Genomic DNA, 23,827 nt, shown 5'->3' with positions numbered 1-23,827 from the left:
AAACCACAAAGTGCATAATTTAAATAGAAGATGAGCTATTCCCACTTCATTGAAAAACGAGGCTTTATTGTACACGTGCCCAAGGACACCAGAAGACAGAGGTACCAATGCAGGAAACCATGTGCCATCTCCTAGCGAAGCAGAACAGCGAGTGAAAGGCAGCAAGGCGCTGCACCAGAAGCTCACTCGGGGGAGCATTTGGAAGCTCAGAGAACCAAAGAAGTACATAAAGAAATAGACCAGCCCCTGAGAAACAGACCAGAGCTAGCCCACAAGGAAATAAAAATAAAAATAAATAAATAAATAAATAAAAAGCCTTTCTTGAGCCTGCAAGGCTTCAACTCCAGCACCCCACAGCGAGGGCAGCTCCTGGCGAGGTAGAGCCCCAGGCAGGTCCCTCCGTGAGGGGCTGCGGCTGGGCGGAGGCCGGAGCCGCCCAGCACCGCCGGGCGAGCCCGGGGGAAGGGGGGGGGGGCTCTGCAGGACTCTGAGAGCGCTCTCGGCGGTGCCCTTCCCCTGGCGAGGGCTGCGGGGCACCGAGGAGCCGTGCCGGGCGGCGGGGAGCAGGAGGCGGGTCGTGGATACCGGTGCCCCCTGCCCGGCTCCGCGGCCGCCTCCGCCCTCGGTCCCTCCCCGGCGCCTCCCGCAGCGGCGCGGCCGGCGGGTCCCTCCCATCCAAGATGGCGGACAGCCTCCCCGAGCATGATCGGATCCTGCAGGAGATCGAGAGCACCGACACGGCCTGCGTGGGACCCACCCTGAGGTGAGGGGCGGCGGGGGCCGCGGCAACACCGCCGGCCGAGGGCCCTCAGCTCGCCCCACACCGCCCGGCGAGCCACGGCCCGGCTCGGCGAGGCCCGGCTCTGACAGCTCCTCCCCAGAGACCCCGCGGGGTCGCCCGCAGCGCCTCCGCCGAGAGCGGCGGCTCAAGGCGAGGGGGCCGCGGAGCGGGCAGGGAGCGGCGCTGGGGCGGCCGCGGGCGGCCCGGGCGGGCTGCGCTGACAGGAGGGCGGCGGGCAGGGCCGAGGCAGCCGCCGTGCCCCCGCCCCCGGCCGGTGTCTCCGGCAGGGGCCGGGACTGGGGCGGCCCCGCCGTGGGCTGGGGTCTTCCGGGGTAGGGAGGTGCGGGTCGCTCCTCCGTGTGCGGGTCTGCGCTAGGAGCCGGGCCGAGCCCTCGGTTTGGGTGGTGTCTGTGTTGCTGCGAGGCACCTCTGTGTGCAGCCCTTTCTAATTCGGCTCAGACGGAAACCGCCGCCTGAAATCTGCCACCCTGGACAGTTTCCGCGTCCTGGGGATTTGACAGCGTCCAGAGCGCTTTCCAAGTGCCACGACCTCGATGGCTTGTCCCTTCTCGATGCCACACTGGCAAATGGCGTGGAATGCATGTCGAGGAAGAGGTTTAGCTGTGTCCTGTGGGAGAGAAGCTCGCTGGTGCCAGGCCTGGAGGGAGTGAAGCAGGTTATGGGGAAGGTGCAGGGGGCAGAGGGGGTTTCACGCTGCAGCTGTGCTGGCAGCCCGCTGGTCAGAGTCTGGTCTGAAGTGAAAGAGCCCGGACATCAGCCAAACAAGGAAAAGATGGCTCCGAGTTTGCACATTATCTCTTTGGGAAGATATGGCGATCCTGTGCGCAGGGAACTGGAAAAAACAGTTTGTGGTGTCAGCGTGCGCAGGGCGGTGAGCACACGTCGCTGATTCTCCCTGGAGAGCGTGTACTGGAGAGTGCAGGAGAGGGCAGACGGGGTGGGAGGCAGGGAAAACTTTTGTGAAGAACTTAGGGGAGGAAAATGTCCGTTGCCCATGAAACGGGTCATTTTGTGCTTCACAGCGAATGATGTTGTGGCCTGTCTGCAGCGGTTCCTCCAGCAACGAGGGGTCCAGGGGAGTTTGCAGTCAGGAAACTGATGTGGGGTTGGGGCTAATCTGCCCCTGAGCAGCCCAGCTGGGGCGTGTGGTGGAGCAGCCCAGACATCACCAGAGCTGCTCTGGTCTCCCCTTACTGTTCCTTCAACACAGCCAGTACAGGGGGTGCACGTGGGGCACTGAAGCTGGGCGTCACACGGAGCTTTGTCTGTGAGCTCAGGCTGAGAGACAGCAGCCGAGATGTCCTCAGACTTGAGTTGGCCCTGGAGGCGATCTAGCCATGTTTGAGCTAACAAGCCCAGGCACATTGAAGCTGATGTCTGCAAAAAAATCCACACCAAAACAACAACAACAACAAAAACTTAGCAACAAAATATTACATGTAATTGCAGTTTCACTACAATCTCCAATGCAAAGCTTATTTCAGATGTGCTATGTGTCCTTATGCAAAGGACACACAGAGAATCGGGCTGAACAGTGGAAGAAGGCACATTTGGGAACCATAAGCATGGAAAGTGGAGAGACATGAAATGGGGAAGGAACGATATGAATCTCTTATTTTGTGTTATACATCTAAAATATTGCTCAAGTTTTTATAAATATTTAGAACCTTGATTTTTTAACATGTTCCTGTTCTTCCTGTTTATTTATATATATATATATATATAATATGTGCATATAGATGTAAATACACCATGTTATCTTACTGGCTTTTCAGAAATGTAGCTTTGCATTGTTGACTTTCAGAATTTTTGGAGAAGTGCACATTGGTCTGATTTAGCAGCTAGTGCTTATTTACAAACCCATAAATCAAGCTAAAGAACATTTACATCTGGCTGAGTGTTTTGAAAGAAGTTCAGCTGACATCACAGAAATATTCTGCTTTTTTATAGAAAGAGAAATGTTTAAAATCAAAACTGTCTGTCTGTTCAGCCGTCTGTTAAAATTTGTGAGTTGCTGTGTGAAACTGAGAAGTCTAAAAAATCTCAAATCTAATTTCAAGACCTATTTCAATGAACAAAAGCTTGAACATGAAATAGAGCATTATTTTCTGCACAAGATACAGCTTTTACTTGTTAAACAATATAAATCAGAAAAATGAGTTTAGTAATTTCACGTGCAGTTGCCTAAGCCTACCACATCAAGTGATTCATTGATTTCCAGTCGTGGAATTCATTCATACCAGTTGTGTCACGTAATGACTGAAGTTATGTTCGTTTCATTGTGTGAAATGGAACATTTTAGTAATCTTTGGTCTGTAATGCTGGGAGAATATTTATAGCATTGTGACATGAAATGAAGCACCAACATACCTTTTAAAATAGTAGAACAAAAGAGGTGAGCGCTTTGGATAAGCAGCGTGAGGTAATACTTAATGCTGAAGATCATAGGATGTGCAAGATCTGACTTATCCTGAATTGTTCCTATCGCAATCTTAATATCTTCCTAGTGCTCTACAAGGAAGTGTATTTTTTTATTATTTTTTTTGTGGGCCATATGTGGGTTCCATGGAAACGTGCTTCTGCTCCTATTTTTCTTCAGGGTTTTGTTTGCGAGCTTGGCGTAGATGTCTCCACTAGTGTAGCATTTCCTGTCCTGCTGGAACAGCAGCAGCACTTGTACGTAGCGTACTGATGTATCTATTGATGAAGGTATTTTATGCCTTACTGACAGATAAGGAACAGCACGCGCATTGATCCTGCAGGTGATTTATAGGAATGAGATGCGCCCGTGTACAGGAATGGGAAACACAGGTCCTTCACAGAAGGAACAAAGGGACAGCTGGGAAAGCTGTGATTACTTACTGTTTAGGAACATTAGCTTCTAAAAATTGTGCAACTTTTTTAGATACCAAATGCAGAGATTGTTTTTAATTTATTTTAAGTATTAAGTGGATGAACTTACAGCTTTCAAATTGCTGGTATTTAACTTGTATCTCTAAATATAGCGGCATACACAGTGTCCTTACAAATGAGATGTAAATCAACTGTACAACATACTTTTCATTAAATAGGTAAACTGTGTATATAGCAGGCCAGGATTTTTTTTTTTGTTTTTCCTCCTGCAGACTTGGTGACTGCTTTATCAACATCTTAACATCTTTCTAGCTTTAAAGGCTAACTAACGTGGTTAATGACAACACCTGTTAAAGGCTTGTCACTCTCACATTTTTATATAATGTGTTAATATCTTATAATTCGTTTTGTATACATACTGTTGGGCTTTGCAAAACCAGGAAGAGAAGAGATGTCAGTGAATATTTGATCTTTACAAAGGTGAAAAACAAGGTGAAAAGCGATACCCCTATTCCCCTCAAAAAAAAATAATCAAAAAGTTAATAACAAAAATGTTTCAGGCCCTTATTGAACTTCATAGAAATACATATTAAAATTTCAACAGCCAGTTTTTAAGAGTCTCTTCGTACTTCTTGAATACTCTGTTGGACATGCCAGGGTAATTAATAAGATAAATTCTATTCAGAAGAAAATAACTGACCTTATCTACTGGTTAGTAATATGTAGGTCCACAAAGGTCAAACAGAGAAGAAGATGCTGTTCTAGCAATGTCCTGATGTACTGTACTTAGGAGTCTTTTTCAGCTTGTGGTAATGTGTAATATTTCAAAGTCTTTTTCCAAAAACTCTATGAATTAACTCTTAAACTCTGGCTTGGCAATGTCTAGCATAAGCAGAAATCAGGCTTATTTTTTCATCTCATGACCTTCACATCACTGAGTTTGTGTTGTTCTGGGAGCCCCATGTGCAACCTGTCAAGGGAGTACCTCCAGACCTGCAATCAGTAGGACAAACAACTAATGCAAAAGTAAAATAAAATAAAAATTAAAAATTACAGGGGAATCAGTGATGGGAATTTTGTAGGTAAGGTGAAGTTGGTAAGGAGGTGCCATGTCATTGCTATATGGGATGTAAGCAGGATGTTCTCTGTGGCTTTCACCCATAATTGCAGCTCAGAAGTACTCTTCCGAAGTCAGTGTGAAAATGCTTGCAAGCGACTTTTCTCTCGCCCTCTTCCTGAAATCCATCATCGCAAAGCTGTTGCCTCAGTAGATCTCAGTTGCTGTAAATGGTGCTGGCCATGAAACTTCTTGACTGAGTTACTGGGGGGCTTTGTAGGAAGACGTTGCTGGCATGTTATCTGAGGCTCCAGGCATGGCACTGACAACCGTTACATTGCTGCTTTTCTGCCTGGTGTTGCAAGAGGCTGTGGCGACCTTCCACAGGCCTAACACTGCCTTGCTCTGATAAAGGCAATGGAGCTGCCTAGCTGTAAAGCAAAATCACTTCTGCCTGGTGCTGCTTTGCTGCTTTTTTTTTTTTTTTTTTTTTTTTTTTGTATGGGTTGAACAGAGTTTGGAGGTAGAATGTAGGTTTGTTACAAGCTTTGTAAAAGAATATGGGTGGAGCGTTAGAAGCCATTGATGAAAAAAAACTACTCACCCTGAACTTCTGTTTTTGTTTTGCAGGAAAGCTAAAGCAAAAAAAAAAAACAACAACAACCATGCTCCAGTAAGGCAGTAAGGCATCATTAGAGGAATAAATCAAGAAAGCAAGAGTAGCAAAGTGGTGCAAGCAAGACTGTTTTGTCCTTCCTTGATTAATATTTCTAAGAAAATTTAGAGGTAGAAATATGAAGAGAAACTAATTGTTCTGCTTTTGCTAAGTCGTGGTACACAGTACAACTGCAGACACTTTGCCCAGACTGGAGTCTGTAATTTGTATTTCAGAGATATTCCTATATCCATTGAGGGGCCAAGTAAATGAAGTGCCTAAATACTTTCTAGGGTATGACAGGATGCTCTGAAGCCTCAACATGATTTACTGAGAGCGTGCATGATTTACTGGTAGGTATAGTTTAGTTATGTGACTCTGTGTCTTTAGCAGTACAGTTAGCAGTAGCATAGGCAGTATTAATGATTTTTCTAAATGTGGGAAGACAGAACAACATCAACACAGTTGCAGGCTGGGAAATATTTTTTCTGAGTGCTTACCTACAGACTGCTGGGGATTTGTGATGTGGTTATCCAATGGCAAAATGTGGTTGCCCTCATTTTTGCCTTGTGGTCATATTTGTTAGGTATGATTATCTAAAGGCATTTTTCTGTGTCCTCATAATTTGGTTTTGGACTATGAGGCAGCAATTCACATCTATTCCTTGCCAATAGCTTAGTCTTCATTTAAGGGCAGAGTAAACATATTGGTTGATGATCTCTGAGTCCTTTGTTTTGAAACAGAACTTAAATGGTTTAATAATATATTTCAATTTAAAATAATATGATAATTAATATTTTAGAATATTATAAGCTATTTTTATGGTTCAAAAATCACTCTGTAACTTTGTTAATAGTCTGTCTGCAAATTGTGCTCTATTTGCAGGTTAATTTGTTTCATTTCTCTTCAAAATGAAGTTGCACAGTAGCCCAAAGGAACTAGCAATTCCTTCTGTGTCAGCTGTGGGGATTTCTGGATCAGGTCATAGGATGTTCTCTGATGTATATGTATATATCAATTTATCTTTATTATAATAGCTATCTTGTATGTTGCAACTGGGTGCTGTAGAGCAAGGAGAATAGCCTGCTCATTGAGAACAGCGTATCCTGAAAAACCGGTGGCTTGCTTGTAACCTGTCTGTTGCAGGTTTTGTCACTTGGTGCAGGATTTGATGATATTCCAAATATTCAAATTGAAAGGCAAGAGTCAGATAAAACCACTGTCTATGTGAACAAGTCTATAGCCATGTGTATTTTTAGAAAGGAACAATATATATATATATTTTATCACTAGCCCACTATATAGCATCAAAACAGTGTAAGAATACTGTATGCAGTAGGCTAATTAATTTGACATTTATATATTCAGTGGTAGTACTGCATTTTTTTTTTTTTTTTCCCTGTAAGCTAGCCTGATATTTCAGAAATTCTTCAGATTTGCCACTGGTGGCAAAAAAAAAGATCTTAGAAAAACATGAGGATTTGCTTCCATTGTTGCAAGTTACAGCACAGTACCTCACTTTTTACAAAGGCTGAAGCTGTTTGTGGGTAATATCTGCCTTGCATTGCATTGCATTTGTACAAAAATCTTTAGGGTTGATGCTGATCAAGTCTGTCATGAAAAATGTCTGCAAGTCAGGCTATCTTGATCTTTTTAAATGTTTATGCATCAGCTTCTGACTCAGTTCTTGCAGTGGTTTCCAAATGGACAACTGCCAAATGAAGCTTTAACCTAACTAGTAACCTGTGTGGAGAATACTTCTGACACAGCTCTCTGCAATTTCATGAGCATTACCAAAGAGCTTGAAATTGTTCCCATGTTTAGGAGACATGTTTCAAAATACATGAAAGCTTTTAAAATAAAGGCATCATCTGCTGAGAGATCCAGAATGGTGTACTTACTAGGTGGTTGATGTAGTTTGTATCATGTCGCATCTAAATGTAACCTTCCCATCATACAAATGACTTACCTGCTGTAATATCAGGTACATTCAGGAAAGCCAACTGTTGTTCAGGTAGTTTCTTCATATTCCTCAAGCTGAGGTCCGTTGACCCAGATTTTAGACCTGTCCTATGCATAGGAAATGCATCAATTTTACATCCTGCACAAATGTCAGTCAGGTGGGTACTCTCCTGCATTTTTTTCCCAGAAGCCAGTGGCATACACTGTACCCTAGCTTTCTGTGTGCATTTCTGAACCATTGATCTGTGACTTTGCAATTTCCTCAGTACAGATGTCTGCCTCAGGAGTGCTAGCATAATTCAGTTAAACACAAGCCTATTTTTGACCAGTAAGTTCTAGACCATTTGGACATATAAGTTAGTGCAACTGCAGTTAAGCAAGTTTTGTCATGTTGTGTTTTACAGATTATACTACTAAAAAAAGTTCATAAAAATCTGTGAGGACTAGTCTTTCTTAAATAATGCCAAGGGTAGATTTGCAAATAGGAAACTATTTCTATGGGCTGTAATAAAATATTCAGTACTAACTTGTTCAAAAACATCAAGCTAGTTTTGCATCAGCATCAAGCAATCAAATTAGATTTTATCTTACTTAAGGGCTTGCTATGGCTAGTTAAAAAACCCAGTTGTTGCCAGTCTTTCTGGCTATTATCTGACAGCGGATGAAATGGCCAAGCCTAATCCCTGTCACCACAGACTTTGGTAAAACAATGACATCATGTTCAATTTGATGTTCATCTTCAGGTGTGTTCAGCAACTCATCTTTTCCTCATCTTGTCCACGTCTGCTAAGGAATTGCTTGTATACCTGGCCAGTTGTGTCCTGCATGGGAAGGAGTTAATGATCTGTGCTGGAGGCTGGCTGTGCCTCAGACTTTGCCAGTCATACCAAACTGGCAGGGAATATAATCGCTGATGGAGGTGTTAAGAAGGAAAGAAGCAGGTTTTGGGGTGCATTAGCGCTGGTGGGAAGACTTGGGTTTGACACAGAGGACCTAAAAGATGTCTTTCAATAGTTCTGTACTGGGAGCCTGCAGAGAGGGCAAGGACAGGGAGTTTTCTTTTCTTTTTTCCCCTGTTCATAGCATCAGGTTTTAAGAAGGGTGTTCAGCTCTAAAACTGAGTGGGATTTCCATTGTCTCAGAGAAAGTAATTTACTTGCAAAACTACAAGTGAGTGTAATTCTTGCAATTGTCCCATGAATCAGAGCAATACAAAACTAAGAATGCATATACTGTAATACATATATCTAGGGGGATACTCTTGGGACACTTCAATTTCAAAAAGAAGTGTTCACACTTCCAAGTATCACATACTTGAATATTAATACCCTCTGTTCTCCTTTCTATTACAGAACATTGGATGTTTCTGTTGGTGGCAGCTGTCGCTGGGACTTTCAGTTTGCCAACTTCCTTATGCTCAGGGTGCCTTTGAACTATCTCTACCCCACTGATATCAGTGAGGCAGTGTTTTCTTTTCAGTTTTGTTTTTAGGTTAATTTCAACCTAAAGTTAACATAGTTATTTTACATTATGTTTGTTTTGTTTTATAACCTTAAGGAATTGTAAGCAGGCAGCCAATATGCACTCTCTCCTTTTGAAATGTGTCATCAGTGAGTTGTTAGCTTCATCTTTCCCAAAGGAATGGACATTTTTTTTCTGCCATTTAGTCTGTTTATCAAGCAGATGGAGTATTGGAGTAAGTTTCATAGAATCAATTTAACAAATACTAGTACAAGTCAGTTAACACATGCTTTTACTTGCTACTCAACAGAGAGAAACCCTGTTTTAGTTGGGCTTTTGAATTAAACTGAGACTTAAAAGTCATCTTCCATTTTCTTCGGTGATCCTGGGAGACAAGAATATGTAGTACAGACTGGATTTGTGTGAGAAAAATCATTTTATTTTTATAGAAAGAATGCAGCCTTAGAGAGTTACCTGGTTTTGTCTGTACTGAAAAGAATAAATTCTTAACCCAATTGTGTATAAAACTTCAATTATTGGATATTTTATTAAATCTGAAACTTCTTGATTCCTAAAATAATATATTTACATCTGTGTGGTGGTGGTATACAAAGCCAATTGAAGTAAATAACCTGGACGTCTTAGTTATGTCCGTGGGCCTTTGTTACCCTAAATGTTCCGTTGAACCATCATGTTATCTCATGAGGGCTGTACAGAAACAATTTATCTTGAAGGTTATGTCTAAAGTGTCCCAGATAAAGAAAGCAGATTAGCTATAGATGGTAATTAATGGCTAACTATTTTAGGACCATACAGAATAGAAGTCTGACCAGATCTTTAAAAACAACTTAGAAGTTCAAATTTTCATTTCTAGACGAATCTCGGTTTGTGCCTAAAATGGATCAATTTATGTTACAGTCTGGGGAAATAAGGAGGGAAAACAGGCATATTGCTTTATGGACTTGAGTTACCTATTTTATTTGCTATGGAATAGCATTGGTTCCACCTATGTCTGCAGTATTCGTTTAGGCACATGAAGCAGATGTCCAGACTTGGCATTTTGTTACGTGTCAATAGCTATTAGCAAAGTGAGTGGGGCTGGCACTTCCTTTGCTGTTTTTTAATCTACTATTACAACACAAATTTGAAAAAAAAAAATAGTAGTACAGCACTTGTTTTTCAGTTTCTTGCTTCATACATCAGTAAGTAGCACAAAGGCTTAGCAGGAAGAGGCATCTCCTTGGTCAGCAGTGTAAAAACAGGAAGGAGGAAGTCTATTGCAAATCTGGGTTTGCTGATTATCAGTTCATGTTTCACTGCAGAGGATGTCCATTAACAGCCATCAGCGTGCTACATTGCTTATCCAGAATGAACAATGACTGCTGTAGTGTTGCTACTACAGAATATGGACCCTGGTTATAGGAAGTAATGTTAACTAACAAACTGTACTCAGCCCTTTCCTGCCCATAGAAACAGGATACTATTAGTGAGAACAATTCACAGAAACTGCACATACAGGAAAACCAGGCAAGTAAAGCATACCAGCTAAACTAAGATTAATAAAATCTTTTCTCTGATTAGGCCATAGCTTTGGTTGTGCATTGTTCTGGCATGTAACATGATCTTTTATATAGAGTGGTGAGAGGTAGTTATAAATAAGGATGGCAGAGCGGGACCCTAGGTAGTGTCTGGCATAGAAAGTCTGCTTAGGTTTTAAGAAATGTGCTTATTACTATAACTCTAGTTGAATTACAGGAAACACCTGGACATTATTTTATAAAGCTTTTTAAGGGTGTATGCAGCAACCTATATGAAATTACTCCATGGAAAAATCCATACAAAGTTTGCAGTTTGTGTAAACAGAAATTATCTTTGTATATTGCAGGACAAAGGAAATTTCTGCAGTGTTTCCTGTGAAATTGCAGCTTAAATCGAATATGTGATACAATATTGTGCTTAGGGATGCCATGGTTAGAGTCAAAATGACAGTTCTATTCTAAGGGCAGAATCTTAATTTGCATGGTCGGTTTTTTGCACTTGCATAGATTCCACTGAACTCATCATGCAAATTTGACTTTTAAGTATTATTATATATCTTTATTCAATTTCTCTCTTTCTCATCTACTTGAATGCTTCTTGCAATGCGTATGTGGGAATTAGTTGGGAACTTATCTGGCCTCCATTCAAAATTAGCTTTGGTAGCAAAATATTACTTCTAAAAGCATGATTTTTCACAAGCACAGTTTGTTCATTTGAGGGCTTTTTTTTTTTTTTTTTTTTTTTGTGACTTGGCTTAACTACTCATTTTGATCAGTTCAAAATTTATTTTTCCCCTTCCCTTGTAAGTCTGAAACTCTACAAATGAACGTTTTTCTGTTGCATCCTTTGCAGTTCTAGAAGTTGCATGATTACATTCCCTGTCAAACATGCATGCCTATTGTGCAGATGTGTGTAATTCCCATTATTGTCACAGCACTCACGGGGATGTAGCACCTACTTAATCGTTATCAGTACACAGAAAGGAACGTGTGTATACAGTTTTTAATTGCTTCATGTGTCTTGTGTAATCAGGAAATGAAAGACTTTGTGGCAATGCAGGCAGGGGTGGGGAACCTGCAATTCTTCCCAGAAATGGGACAGGACGGGATGGGCTGGAGAGTGTGAAAATGGTGGAAGGAGGCACGTCATCGGCAAGGGGCTGCTGCCTTCCAAACTGCCCTACTGCCCCCGCCGGGGAACTTCAGTCACATCTTCCTCACGTTTACCCCAACTTTATGAATTATTACTATCATCAGCTTTTCCAGTTGGCATCCTCACTGCCTTAAAACTGAATGGTACGGAAATAGAGTGCAGAAAACTTGGTGTCTTGAGAAACAACTGTCGTTTTCTCTTTGCTGCTACCTGCTCGCCTGGGTATTTCAGCTCGCAACGCCAGATGGAGAAGTGAGGGAGAGCTTCATGCTTCTGTTGGGGTGGGCTGGTCATAGGTCAAAATAAGAACTGAAAATGTTTCAGAGTCCCAATGCATTTCATACTTGAGCACTTGTAATGAGTGCAGATGTGTTTTGGCCTTTGGTTTGCTCCCAGAGCTCTGTTGCCCATCAAACTCATCCATACATTTTCATAGTCTATACTTTATCCTGTAAAAAAATAGGTGAGATTTTCTCTCCTTTCTGACATGTGTTTTTGCTACTTTTTAAATAAACCATCCCTTTTGAGAATCTTTGCTGCTGTTAGAGCATGTTATTGTAAGTAATTTCATTACTAGGAAGAGAATTGTGCGCTCGAAAAACTTCCGGTAGTGCTGCGTAAGTTCAGAGATCTTTCCTCCTGAATATAGGTTGTAATTAAAAATCAAATCGTTACCCGTTTAAAGGAAACCAACCAACCAACAATAAAAAAAACCCACAAAATAATGATTTTTTTTTTTTTAAATTGTAACCCGAGGTGGATGTTGTTTGTCTAGTAGACTGTGTTAATAATGATTTTTCATAGACAATTATTTACCACCAACCAGGAAGTCACATTGTCTTCTGAATCATTATTTACTTATGAATGACTGGAACATCTTCTTCTCTCTTTTTTTTTTTTGTTAACCTGTTTTTCCTTTTCAAGTTCATTTTTGCCTGAAGACTGAGTAGCTGAGCAGTTCTCGCTACCATTTTAAAGTTACGTTATTGCCATAGATATATAGGACAAAACTACTTCATTTCTCCTTCTGATTACTCTTGCAATTCACTCTTGCAAGCTAAACTCCCACCAGGTAGATGACAGTGGAAGTTGTGTTCAGGTTTCTGTTTATCTTTATATTCTAGTAGGAAGATGGCATAGAAGTGAAAACTGAACATGAGGGGTGAAAAGGATATTTGGCGTATTGGCTGAACTCTCTGAAATATTTTTAATCTCCTCTCTTTTTAGACTTACTAGTCTATTTGCCTACCTTTCCAGTAGTCCAGTCAATGTATTAAATTGATTATGAATTTTCATTGGCCTGTAGCTTAGCTGTTTTTTTTTTTTTCTTCTTTTTTTCCTTCCGGCATTAGTGAAATTCTGACTTTCTTTTAATCCACTTTGCAGTTGGGCATTTAATGGCTTGCATCCTGGTTGCACCCACAGAAATTATCTATATGCATCTGTAGCCAAAATGGGTGTTAAAAGCTGTTCTGTAACCATCTGTGAAGAGATCTGTGATAGCTGCTCAGAGTGACAATGCATATGATGGAAATTGTCATTATAATGGAACAGATAATATGAGGGTTATTTATTATAAAGGGTTAGGTGGAATTCATGGCAGGTTGGATTTTATCGTTCTTTGCTGAATTTATCTCCCTGGAGATTACCCTTTTTGCTTACTCAGCAGGTGGTATTTTTGTGTGTAGAATGGTGCCCTCTGGTGTTGCAGTAGATTTTTGCAGGTAAACAAAAATTAATAAAAGATGTACTAAATTACATATTTTTCATAGTGTGCTTCAGTTTGAAAATAAAATTAAGAAGCTGTTTTATGGTTACTATTAAGGTGTCCAGTAACCTTATTTGATTTTCTTCAATAGTGAATGGTTGCATATCTGAAAATCTTCCATCATTTATTTATTGAGACCTCAGTTCAAGTATGTTTTTGCTCATCTTTCTTCCTTCAGTCCAGCTGGTAAGAAAAGACCTGGGCAAAAATAAACCTATAACATAGATAACATGGAGCCAGTGAGGGAGAGAGAGATCTTTTTGCATATTTCTTTAATCTTTGTGAGCATTGAACTATTAAAGTAAGCTTTACTACTGTATTGTACTAAGCTCTGCCTAGATATAATATTTAAAATCAAAATGGCTTAAGCTGCCTTCCAGGCCTGACTTTCCCTGGTTTATTATTATTATTATTATTATTTCTTTTTTTTTTTTCCTCTTCTTTTGAGTACTTTCTGCACTACCTTGTATTTACCTGTAGTCAAATAGATATGACTCATATTGTCCAGTTGTTGGGATGAGTCAGAAATAATTTCTGTCTATTGACAGAGTTCTGGGAACAAATAACCTGCTGCACTCATTAACAGAGCATCCTTTGCCTCTGCTTGTGCTCTTCATGGGTTCCCAGCTTGCCCCATCTGTTGAGAGTGAGGGTAGCACCTGCCCCTGTCCTGGCAGCTTGCACATTGCCCAAATTCATGCGACGATTGCTCTGCCTGAGAGTTGAACAGAAAAGCACAGAATTATTATTGGGATCGCTAGTGGTGCCATTATTTTCAAATAATTATTCAAAGTACATCATTATTTAGCTACATCAAGGTCAGTTTTGAAATGTGTGTGCAGAAAATAAACTTCAGGAGTGAAAATAAACCACGCTGTAGTAGAGGTGACATTACCTAACAGGTAAATCAGGCACGCATTCCTCAGTTCTATTTCATTTTGAGAAAAAGTGTAACTTCTGTCTGTGGGCAGAGGTGGCACAGGGGCTCTCTCAAGTACCCTTCTTAAACACCACTGCTTTAGGTCAGATGTCTTTCTAAGCCTCTGAAGTAGCATGTGTATAGTGTCCTAAGAGTGCAGAGTACTGAGAAAATTATGGAGCACGTTAATTGTTTTTCTTTCTTCTCATGGATATCAGGGAGTTGTGACACAAAGTGTGAATTTCTTCTCAATACTGTGATTTATTTCTTTAAAGGTAGGCAGTTCTCAGGATTTTTTTTCCCTCGTGTGCTGAAGAGGGTTGATTTGTTACTGTTCCCACAAGGTGGAGCTCTTTACATATGGAATTAGTACGGAATTTATACCATTAGTGAATCTTAAGGGGCTCCGTCAAACTATTGGTTTAGATCCACAGATCATCATTTAGATCGTAATTTTGTTAGTATCCTTCCAGTAAGCAGTATAATGTAGAGCATAAAATAGTAATTGTTATTTTAATAAGGTATGGTAATCTTGTGGTTAAGGCAGTGTATTGGTATTGTTTCCTGACTTTAAACACTTACTCACTGTATGGTTTTGAATTAAATATTGTGATAATACCCCTGACCGTTTATTTATTAACATGATGCACTGCAGCTGCTGGATACCTCGAAGTCACAAGGCAGTAAATCCAAAAAGACAGTGCATTGCTGCCACCACAAGCAGAAACTGTGGTGGTACAAACCCAGCTGTGGAGTTCCCCAAACCCAGCTGTGGAGTTCCCCTTCCTCCATCTTTTTACCATCTTGTTCTTGTTTTAGGTATATTTAGTCTACTGTGTTTTGCTGTTTTCACTTACAAATATGTTGAAGAGTGTGAGTACACAGTGCTAGAGAGAAGTCCCCTACTTTGGTGATAATGATACCTCTTTTTTGCCTTTTTTTTTTTTTTTTTTTTGAGAACACTGGAAAGAGACCTAAACTTTGAGACTCCTCCAGCTCTTAAAAGGCTTAAGGCAGCAGTAATAAATAGAGCTTTTTGCTTGTTTTGCTTTAGCACGTTCCGGGGGAGCTCATGCACGCACAGTATCTGTGAGGGCACTATCCGATTCCTCTGGTCCTCTAAGTCTTTTTATTTCTTCTCCAGAAATGGTGCTCTGCAGGCAGGCAGATGTCCCTCTCTGCCCACCCTGCAGGTTTCAACGCCTCTCACCCTTTTCTTGTAGAGCCAGAGCAGAGCTCACATAGCCAGCTTGTGCTATTTTGGAGCACTCCAACATCAGTTGTTGAACCTTTTCCTCACCCCTTTCCTATATCTTTAGAGGTGATGCAGTCCATGTGTTTCCCCCAGTTTCTCCAGATGCAAAACATCAGCTTGCCCAGTGAGGGTTCACCCACTGCCATGCATCTTGCAGCTTTCTCCCCCTGCCAGGCTGCTGCCTCCCTCCAGCCGGCAGCAGGCCGCAGGTGCGGGTCGCTTCCATCTTCCAGCCCAGCCCTTCGCACGGTGGCAGCCTGGGCAGCCCCGAGGTGTTCCTGTCAGGCAGCCTGCCAGGAGCCTCGGGGAGCGAGGCTGGCTGTCACCCTTTTGCTCCTTCCAGCTGTCATTTCAAACTGCAGCATAAGAAAGGGTGAGGAACATTTTTTTTCCCTTTGTGATCCATTTCATGGGTCAACAACTTTGGATTTTCCGCTGGTGCTCTTAGGAGGAAAGAGCCTGCCTTTCAGCGTGCTAGCCTTCTTTTCCTATCAGAAGCAAAGGAGGATAATCCTTGCAGCTTTTAGGGGTTGATTTATCAGACAAACCGGAATACTTTATTGTGTGGATTTTACTCTGAGAAAATATTTAGAGCAAGCAGGCTCTCAGGAACTGGCTTTCTTCCTTCACCATGTGGGACAGTGTATTACCTTTCTTACTTCTCTAACTTCAATTGCTTCTCTCAATATGTTGCCCAAGGTCAAAAGGAGCTGAAAAAAATCAAGAATCTAGTTACAGTCTCCTTTCAGTCTTCCTTGAAAGGTCAAGTTCTTACCAGCCACTCAGCTATAGGTTTGTTGAACCAGGTGGTGGTTACCCCAGACCTTGGTGGAGCCCAGCTGTCTGGTTAGAAAAGAAGATCTTGACTATGGGAAGTCATACTTCTGCAAGAAGAGCAGGAGGGAAACCCTTTCCCTCTACTTGAGAGTTTTAGAGGCTTTTGCTCACTGTTGCCTGGTTCTGGAACTTTACACTTGAGTCTCCCACAAGCAGCAAAGAGACTGTTGGAACTTCAGCCTTTTTTTCCTGTTTTATTCCTGAAGATTGCTGTTTATTTATTTATTTTAAATAGCCTCGCCTTACAAATTTATGGAGAAACCTTTGCAATTATGCAGAGGAATTAAAGGCTAGACTTCATACCTTTGATTTCCAGGTTAGCAGGTTAGGATTATGGTTAAAGTTAGGGGTTACTGTGACTGTTTTGGTTAGTGATTGTGTTAGGGTTAGGATTATGTTTAGGAGTTAGTGTTAGAGTTAGCATTTGGTTAGGGTTAGGGATATGGTTTGGTGTTCAGGTTCAATTGTTCCTTCTCGGGGAAGGGTTAGGTATATGGTTAGGGGTTGCGGTCAGGGAATGCAGCTCTCTGTAATACCCCTTTTTTGCTTCCTCTCCTAAGTCTAAAGCTTTAAATTGCCCATGGTCATCTTTGCTCACTCTCATGCTTGAGTATTTTTCCATGCAGCTTTCTATTTCAGATGCAGCTCAACAAGCTACGGTGGTTACTTCTGGAGTCACATTTCCCACTTGAGGTTTCTATGTTTAGCACTCAACAAATTAGTAAAATAAACCAAAAGACCTAATTTTAGCCATTCCTAAAAGTTAGATGCCATATAGGTAGCAGCCTTAGGCATGTGCTTATTATGGTTTTGCCTTAGGACATGTTTTGAGGGGGCTGGAGGATGGGAGGGCAACAGGGTGGCCGGGCATCTGGCCCCAGCAGCACACTGCTCAGGTCACGCTTGCTGCGAGCACCTAACACTGGCGCCGCTGGATAACTGCTGTTAGGAATAATAGAAAAGGAAATTTTTATGTTTGCACTTTTTTATACTTAGGGAATAGTGAATTTTGATGGAAAAGTGATCCGTACTATTTGAAGTGGCGAGAGAAACCGAATCTTTTGTACCCATATTTGAGCATTAGGGCATAAACAACAGACCAGTGAGGCTCAGGTCAACCATGATGTAACTGGTTAAGCACCTGGATTAATGCCATAAGGCTGGGTTCAGTTCTCAATTTTGCACTATCTGTTTGTTTTAATGCTGATTTTGGTGGAGTGCATCACAAATGGTGGTACCATGACATCAAGTTTACATGCTTTTGTTTATTTTAGAGATATTTCAATAAAGATTGTTGCATACTACATTTAACTGGTGGATAGGAAAGTAAACTTTGATTTTCTTATTTGTATTTAACAGGTCTGTATATGATGACCAGCCAAATGCACATCAGAGGTTTATGGAAAAACTAGATGCCTGCATACGTAACCATGACAGGGAGATAGAAAAGATGTGCAATTTTCACCATCAGGGCTTTGTGGATGCTATTACAGAACTTCTTAAAGTTAGGGCTGATGCAGAAAAATTAAAGGTAAGGAACTAGTTTTCCAGAGTTTCATATCATTGTCTTTGAATTCAAGGAAAAGGGACTCGACTTTTCTACTGAAGAATAGTATTTTCCTGACTATCACATACACCTTGATATTTGCAACAGTTTTGTTTGTTTTTAAAGTGGATTACTTAGGATTTGTGACAAGGACTGTGTTGTCTGATCCAGTAATACATTTATAAAGCTGAATATGTTGTTAGGTCCATTTTTTTTTAATGTATGTTTTCAGAAGATCTTACCAAAATTATGTTTGCCATTTCTTAAAGGCTTTCTCACATGGTAAAGCACAACAAATGCTGAAGTATTGACAAAACCAGTATTTCTTGTGTAGGTCCACTTTTTCTAATTGTACGTTTATATGTCAGACCTTAGAAGGTTTCAAATCTTGATTAGAAAAATAAGAACACTGCAATTATTCATGAAAAATAAATTTTATTTACTGTGGAAATGAGTAGGAGGGTAGGTGGAGTTAGCAGTTTTCTTTAGAAATGAGAACTAACATTTACTCACAAATCAGAATGCAGGATAGTGAATTATGAGATCCGTCCCTTTTAGCTCTCTTTACACTTTTGAGAGCAAAATATGCACACCAGACAGAATGAGCATAGTTCATCAGAGGTTATGATTAGAAGAGCATTATATAAAGGATATTCAGATAACAAGAGACCAAATACAGCGTCAATGAGGTCATTGAGCATCTTTGTTCAGAAATTAATGAGATTTTTAATAAACTAGAATGTGCTTCCTTATTATGATGACCTAATGAGTCACTTACTATGTGGGAAAATCTGAGGTCGAGCTTTGCCTGCACCTGCAGCATTAAAATGTTGCTGTGGTTTGGAGATTTCCACGTTTGATGTTAATCAACCACCCAGTGTTTGCATTCAGCAAAGTATGAATGTTTAATTACCATAAAATGCAATCACCATTTCTTACAGACAATGAATGGCCCATAGAGCTCATTGAGGTTATCAAAAAGGGACCAGTGGTCAATTGGGTCAATGATTTGAATTGTTTGACAGACCTACAGAAACAAGGAAAGTTCAAAAATCCCAAGTAAATTTGAGAAGTTTGCCACAGAATCTGTTAGAAAGAACTGTCATAAGTAATTGAAGTTAACAAAAGCCCTTTGCGATCAAAAGTTCAAGTTCAAGCTGTAGAGTTAATTTGAATTTGCATTTCTTTGTTCTAAGTTTCTCATGAAGCATGATCTGATTACAAGGGTGAGCAGTCACATCAGGGCAATATATGCATATTTGTCTAACAAAGGTGAAATTATTTTTAAGGTCCAAGTTACTGATACCAACCGAAGGCTTCAGGATGCTGGGAAAGAGGTGAGAAAATAGTGCTTCCTATATGGGCATTATGAATATTTGTAGCAAATTAAATTTGTTTGCATAATTTAATTGTAATTTTCTTTTTAAAAAAACAACACTCCAAGGTGATAGCCCAAACAGAGGAAATCATCCGATGTAGAGTTCAACAGCGGAATATTACGACAGTTGTGGAAAAACTACAGTTGTGTCTTCCAGGTGAGTGCAAGATAGCTGAATATGATGGCAAAAAATAAGTCACAATAGCCAGAATGGAAAATAATTTTATTTTTTTTTTTTAAGTTGTGTTCTTGCAACATCCAGTTTAGCAGAAGGATTGCTGGGTTTTAGAAAGCTGTCTGCATGTAGATTCCGCAACTTTACAGTGTTTGACATAGGGTAATTATGTCACTTGGTGAGAAGACATTGAGACAGATATAAACAATGCAAACAATGGAGCCACATAGAGCTTTAAATGTAGTCATACTTTTAATATGGTAAATAAGAAATTTGTTGCTTAATTATTTTACTGTTTGAATTATGTGAAAAATACTGATAAATCCATTTGAACATCTTTTAGCTTTGTCATTGCAATCTTTTTTTTTAATAAACCGTAAGGGCTCTAAAAAGTGTTTTAGAAGGTGATATTGTAGGGTTGCATACAGCTCTATAATGTTTGTAATGTTAGCATAAAACAGATTTGAGAACTTTACAAAGAAAAGTCTTACTGCTGACTTGTTATGATTACAGTAGATGGTACTGTTGCCATTTAATGGAGACTGGACATATACTTGTAATACAGATAAAGTTATGGTGCATAATAAGTGAACAAATAATCAAAGTGTAGTGTCTACTATTCCGTTTAATCTTAATTGTTTTTTTCATTTAAAAGCTTTTAAGAGGTTGGCACTTTCTTTCTTTGCCTTAGCTGCTTTCTAGAATCTTTTTTCTTTTTTGCTAGTTTTACTACATTTCTGTTGTAGTAGGAATTGACTAAGGCAAATTTAGCGTATCATTTTCTGTGGTTTATTTTGTCCTTTACAGTATATGTTGCCTTTTTTAATAACTAAAACCACAATAAGATCCATGTGTTAATCTGCTTGTTTTTTATGCAGTGCTGGAAATGTACAGCAAATTAAAAGAACAAATGAATGTAAAAAGGTGAGTGAATTTATTTTTCTTACAAAAATACAACTTTTGTAAATAAACAGGTAGATTAGCAAAAACTAGTGTGGACAAGTAAAGTTTCTAAGTCCTGTAGTGTGGTACATATAGTCTTTTTTTCATATCTTGTCTGTGTTTCAAGAATGTCAGTACAAGTGAACAAATGTTATACTAACTATAAGTACTTCTGGGAGCTTAACGATTGCCATGAAAAGTAATGTTTACTTAAACACTGCATTTAATCCTTTTAAACTAAGTTTATAAAATGTGAAATAGAAGGTATTTTTTTTAATACTTGAAACAGTTTAAAATGCAGGAATAACACAACTGTTAGGGAGTAAAGATCTTTGCAGTGTACCTTAGTATCTACTTAATTTATCATAATATATTTAAATCAAAATTAGAATCCAAGAAAAATGGACATTTCACTCCATATGTCTTTCCTCAGATCTGTCTGATATCTCTGTGCTAATCTTTTGTGTATGTAGGCCTATGAGAGTGAAGTGCAGAAAATATTGTGTTGTGTTTTTTCATTTGTGTTGAAAAGAAAAAAAAGCAAACAAAACCATAATGAAAAAAAATCTATAATAAAAATAAAGTTCTATTATACTTTTTTTTTTTTGACTGGTACCCCACCAGTTGCTCCTTCCTCTGTTGTGTCTTCATTTTCCGTTTTCTAACTCGTTGCAGCTGTACCCCCAGTATTCCCAGTTCTCTCTCTACAGTTGCTTGGCTGCCCCTGCACTCCTGCAGCTGTCATCCTGCCCCACAGGGCTGCTGCTGCTGCCTTGTACCTCATGCACACCCACCCCAGGAATACTGCTGCTATTTTCTTCTTCCTGCTTTCTACAGGATCATTGCTCTCTTGTCCCTTGGTGCGCTTCATGCAGCCTCAGTCACACTGATCGCTCTTTCTCTTCCCTGCTGGATATGCAGTCATTGTCATTGCCTCTGTGTGCTCCTGGCACTGCTGCAGGGAGCTCCTGCTAACAAGTCTGTCTGGACCTAACTGCCTCCATTTGGAACCGTCTGTTCATACTCAAATGTATGCAGTATAATCTGGAAGTACTTTTTGACTGTGTCTGGATTTCTGTTGTCTCTATAGGCAACACCTCTTGTCATACTGTTGGACACCTGAACATCCTAAACAGTTTATTCTGTGTATGAGTAAATAAAGCATCTCTAAAGCCTCTGTGCAGACATGTCCAAAATGGATCAGATCTACGCACCAGATTAATCAGCAACACTGTAGCATATCTGATGCATCTTCATTGTTGATGGCACTTGCTGTATCGCATTACAATCAAAACTTGCTGGATAGGACCCATTGTGGTAGATCTCATCAGCTTGACTGCTATACACAGGTTCTTCTGAGCAAAACACTGGCTTGACATTTGCTTAAAGTAGCTGGCAGTATGCTGTTGCAGTGATTTTGGAGCAGCTCAGCAAAAGGATGTAAGCAGCCCAATGCCCTTGCTAGTCTGTTCAGAGAATGTAGTGCAGGGTGTGCTGCCTGAGCTGCACCACTTTCTGCAGACCACCTTACACAAAGCAGCAGGAAGTGCTACTTCTTGCATGTTGAAAATTTGGAAACACTAGGATCAAGGTCTACATTCTACCATTCCCCTGATCTATCGGGCAAAATAAACAACATTCTGGCTTTAAAATTGTGAGGGAAATGATAATTCCCAACATCATCGTGGAGTGATCACTTACAAAATAGTTTTGTAGTTAGAGTTCACTGATGGTTGATGGGCTTTCTGAAAAAACATCAGTATTCTTTAAATCTAAAACTAAATTTCCATTATTTAAAAGATTTATTCATAATTTTCCTGTGGAACGAGTTGCTAGACAGGAAATCTTAAATGTTGCAAGCCAATGATGATATACTGAATTGAGGGGTTTGGACATGTCCTTGTCATGCCATAAAAAGATCTAAGGGAAAGGGGAGATACCATAGCTTTGATGTACCATACCTTGAAATCACATGGAGTACAGAAGGTTTAGATTCTGCTGCAGGCTACTGCTCCAGCTCAAATATATCTCATTAGCTATGCTATGGTTACTACTTTGCCTGTGACTTAAGACTTAAAATTCTCTGTAATACAGCCTAGAGGTGGATATTTCATAGAACTTGCAATTAATTCAAGTGATAATTTCCTTGTGGCTTCCCAGGCAACAAATCCAAAGGGTGAGTGTGTCCTAGTCTTTATCACTAAGTGGTTCAGCAGTGACAAGGACATGCAGAGCATCAGCGCTAAGATCTCATAGCTGATGTGTATAGGTACAAGGAATTTCAAAACTGACCTTCCTAAGTTTTGCTGTGAGGCTTTCTTGGAAGAGTCAGAGATAAGCATTCACAATGCGTGTCTTAACAAAATGATAGGAGTGTTTATTTTGGGCAAAGATAATTTTTCACATAAGCCTTCACTGAGGTTTGTGAATGCAGCAAAGCTTTCATTGGTTTTGAAAAAAAAAAAGGGGGGGGGGGGGGGGGAGAGAAGACCTCTTTTCTTTTGAGTTTGAGCCTTTTAGAATATAATTTCATTATTCCATTGTCTTTAAATCTTGCAATATGAGTCAAACTAGCCTTTCTAATATTTGAAAAAAGGGAAGAAGAAAGTGTGAATGTTCTATATTATGGGGAATTGTTTTACGATAAAAATTGGAATTCCATTTCTTTTTTCTGTGATGGTCACCTTTAAGATAATGTGGGATTTGGGTCTAGAACACATTCTGCTTTATGCAGTCAGAATGAAGTTTTACTGAGGAGTCCAAAAAGTCATCGATTGGTAGCAACTTCTGGTCACTACCAACATGGGCTATGTTTGAACTGATGACCTAGAGGTGAAAGGCTCTGTATCCTATTTATCAGTTTCCTGAGCCATGCATAACACAAGTTGACAAGAACTGTAGTTGTGAGAGGAAATAATTGAGGAATCTGCTCTAAACAGACACAGTTGGCTGCAAAGATTTATGGAGGGTTTAAAGTCTTAGAGGAGGAAGCACAAGGGAGAGGTGTGGTTTCTCCGCTGCTCTTCAGAACACCTAGTGAACTTCCTTTAGTTTTAAGTCACTGATAAGATCATTACATGTTTCATATAGCTCTGTTGGCATGGCCTGTGTGTTTGGGTTTTGATATGTTTCTCTGGAAAGAGCTCCCAGCTGCTTCAAGTGAATGTGTATGACCAGTCTAATTGGAATTGTTAAAACTGGTGTTTTTGCAAAAATTCTTTCACAGTATTACTAAAAACAACACACAAACAAACAAAAAATGACCCCCAACATAAAATGAAAATAATTAAATGATTAAATCTGCAAAGGTTGTTGCTGAATCTCCTTCAGTCTCTTTTGGGAAGGACTAAAGAAAGATTATGGTCTTTCAGACTGAGCTTTTTGCCCTGAAAAACTTGGGTTTATTTTCTGACCTTGCTATACCTTCTTCTGAACTGTGGAAAAGACAGAGTTATTTAGTCTTTAAGGTTACTAAGGCTCACTAAGAGAGTCATGCTACCTTTCTCTGCATAAGCATTCCATGCAT

The 23,827-nt window shown here is 40.2% G+C and overlaps 1 protein-coding gene across 7 annotated transcripts in view; it reads left to right on the top strand.

Annotated features, from left to right (window-relative positions):
- The window catches only part of EXOC6 (exocyst complex component 6), a 91,237-nt gene that overhangs the window by 1,675 nt on the left and 65,735 nt on the right, over window positions 1–23,827 (top strand). For 5 of the 7 annotated variants that reach the window (XR_004751880.1, XR_004751879.1, XM_035329864.1 and 2 more), the window contains exons 2-5: window positions 17,620–17,791; window positions 19,096–19,143; window positions 19,251–19,341; window positions 20,238–20,283. Coding sequence is in view for 5 of the 7 variants with exons in the window: in XM_035329864.1 (XP_035185755.1) it covers window positions 17,620–17,791; window positions 19,096–19,143; window positions 19,251–19,341; window positions 20,238–20,283 (357 nt within the window). In the remaining 2 variants the exon portion in view is untranslated. Of the gene's footprint in view, window positions 1–331; window positions 764–17,619; window positions 17,792–19,095; window positions 19,144–19,250; window positions 19,342–20,237; window positions 20,284–23,827 lie in introns of those variants that run through there. The other 2 variants (XM_035329867.1, XM_035329868.1) reach the window with 2 other exon arrangements.

The sequence above is a fragment of the Oxyura jamaicensis genome, chromosome 6 (genome assembly GCF_011077185.1).
Source record: "Oxyura jamaicensis isolate SHBP4307 breed ruddy duck chromosome 6, BPBGC_Ojam_1.0, whole genome shotgun sequence".
NCBI lineage: Eukaryota > Metazoa > Chordata > Aves > Anseriformes > Anatidae > Oxyura > Oxyura jamaicensis.
The sequence above is the reverse complement of the archived record's forward strand: the minus strand, read 5'-3'. Positions and strand labels throughout refer to the sequence as shown.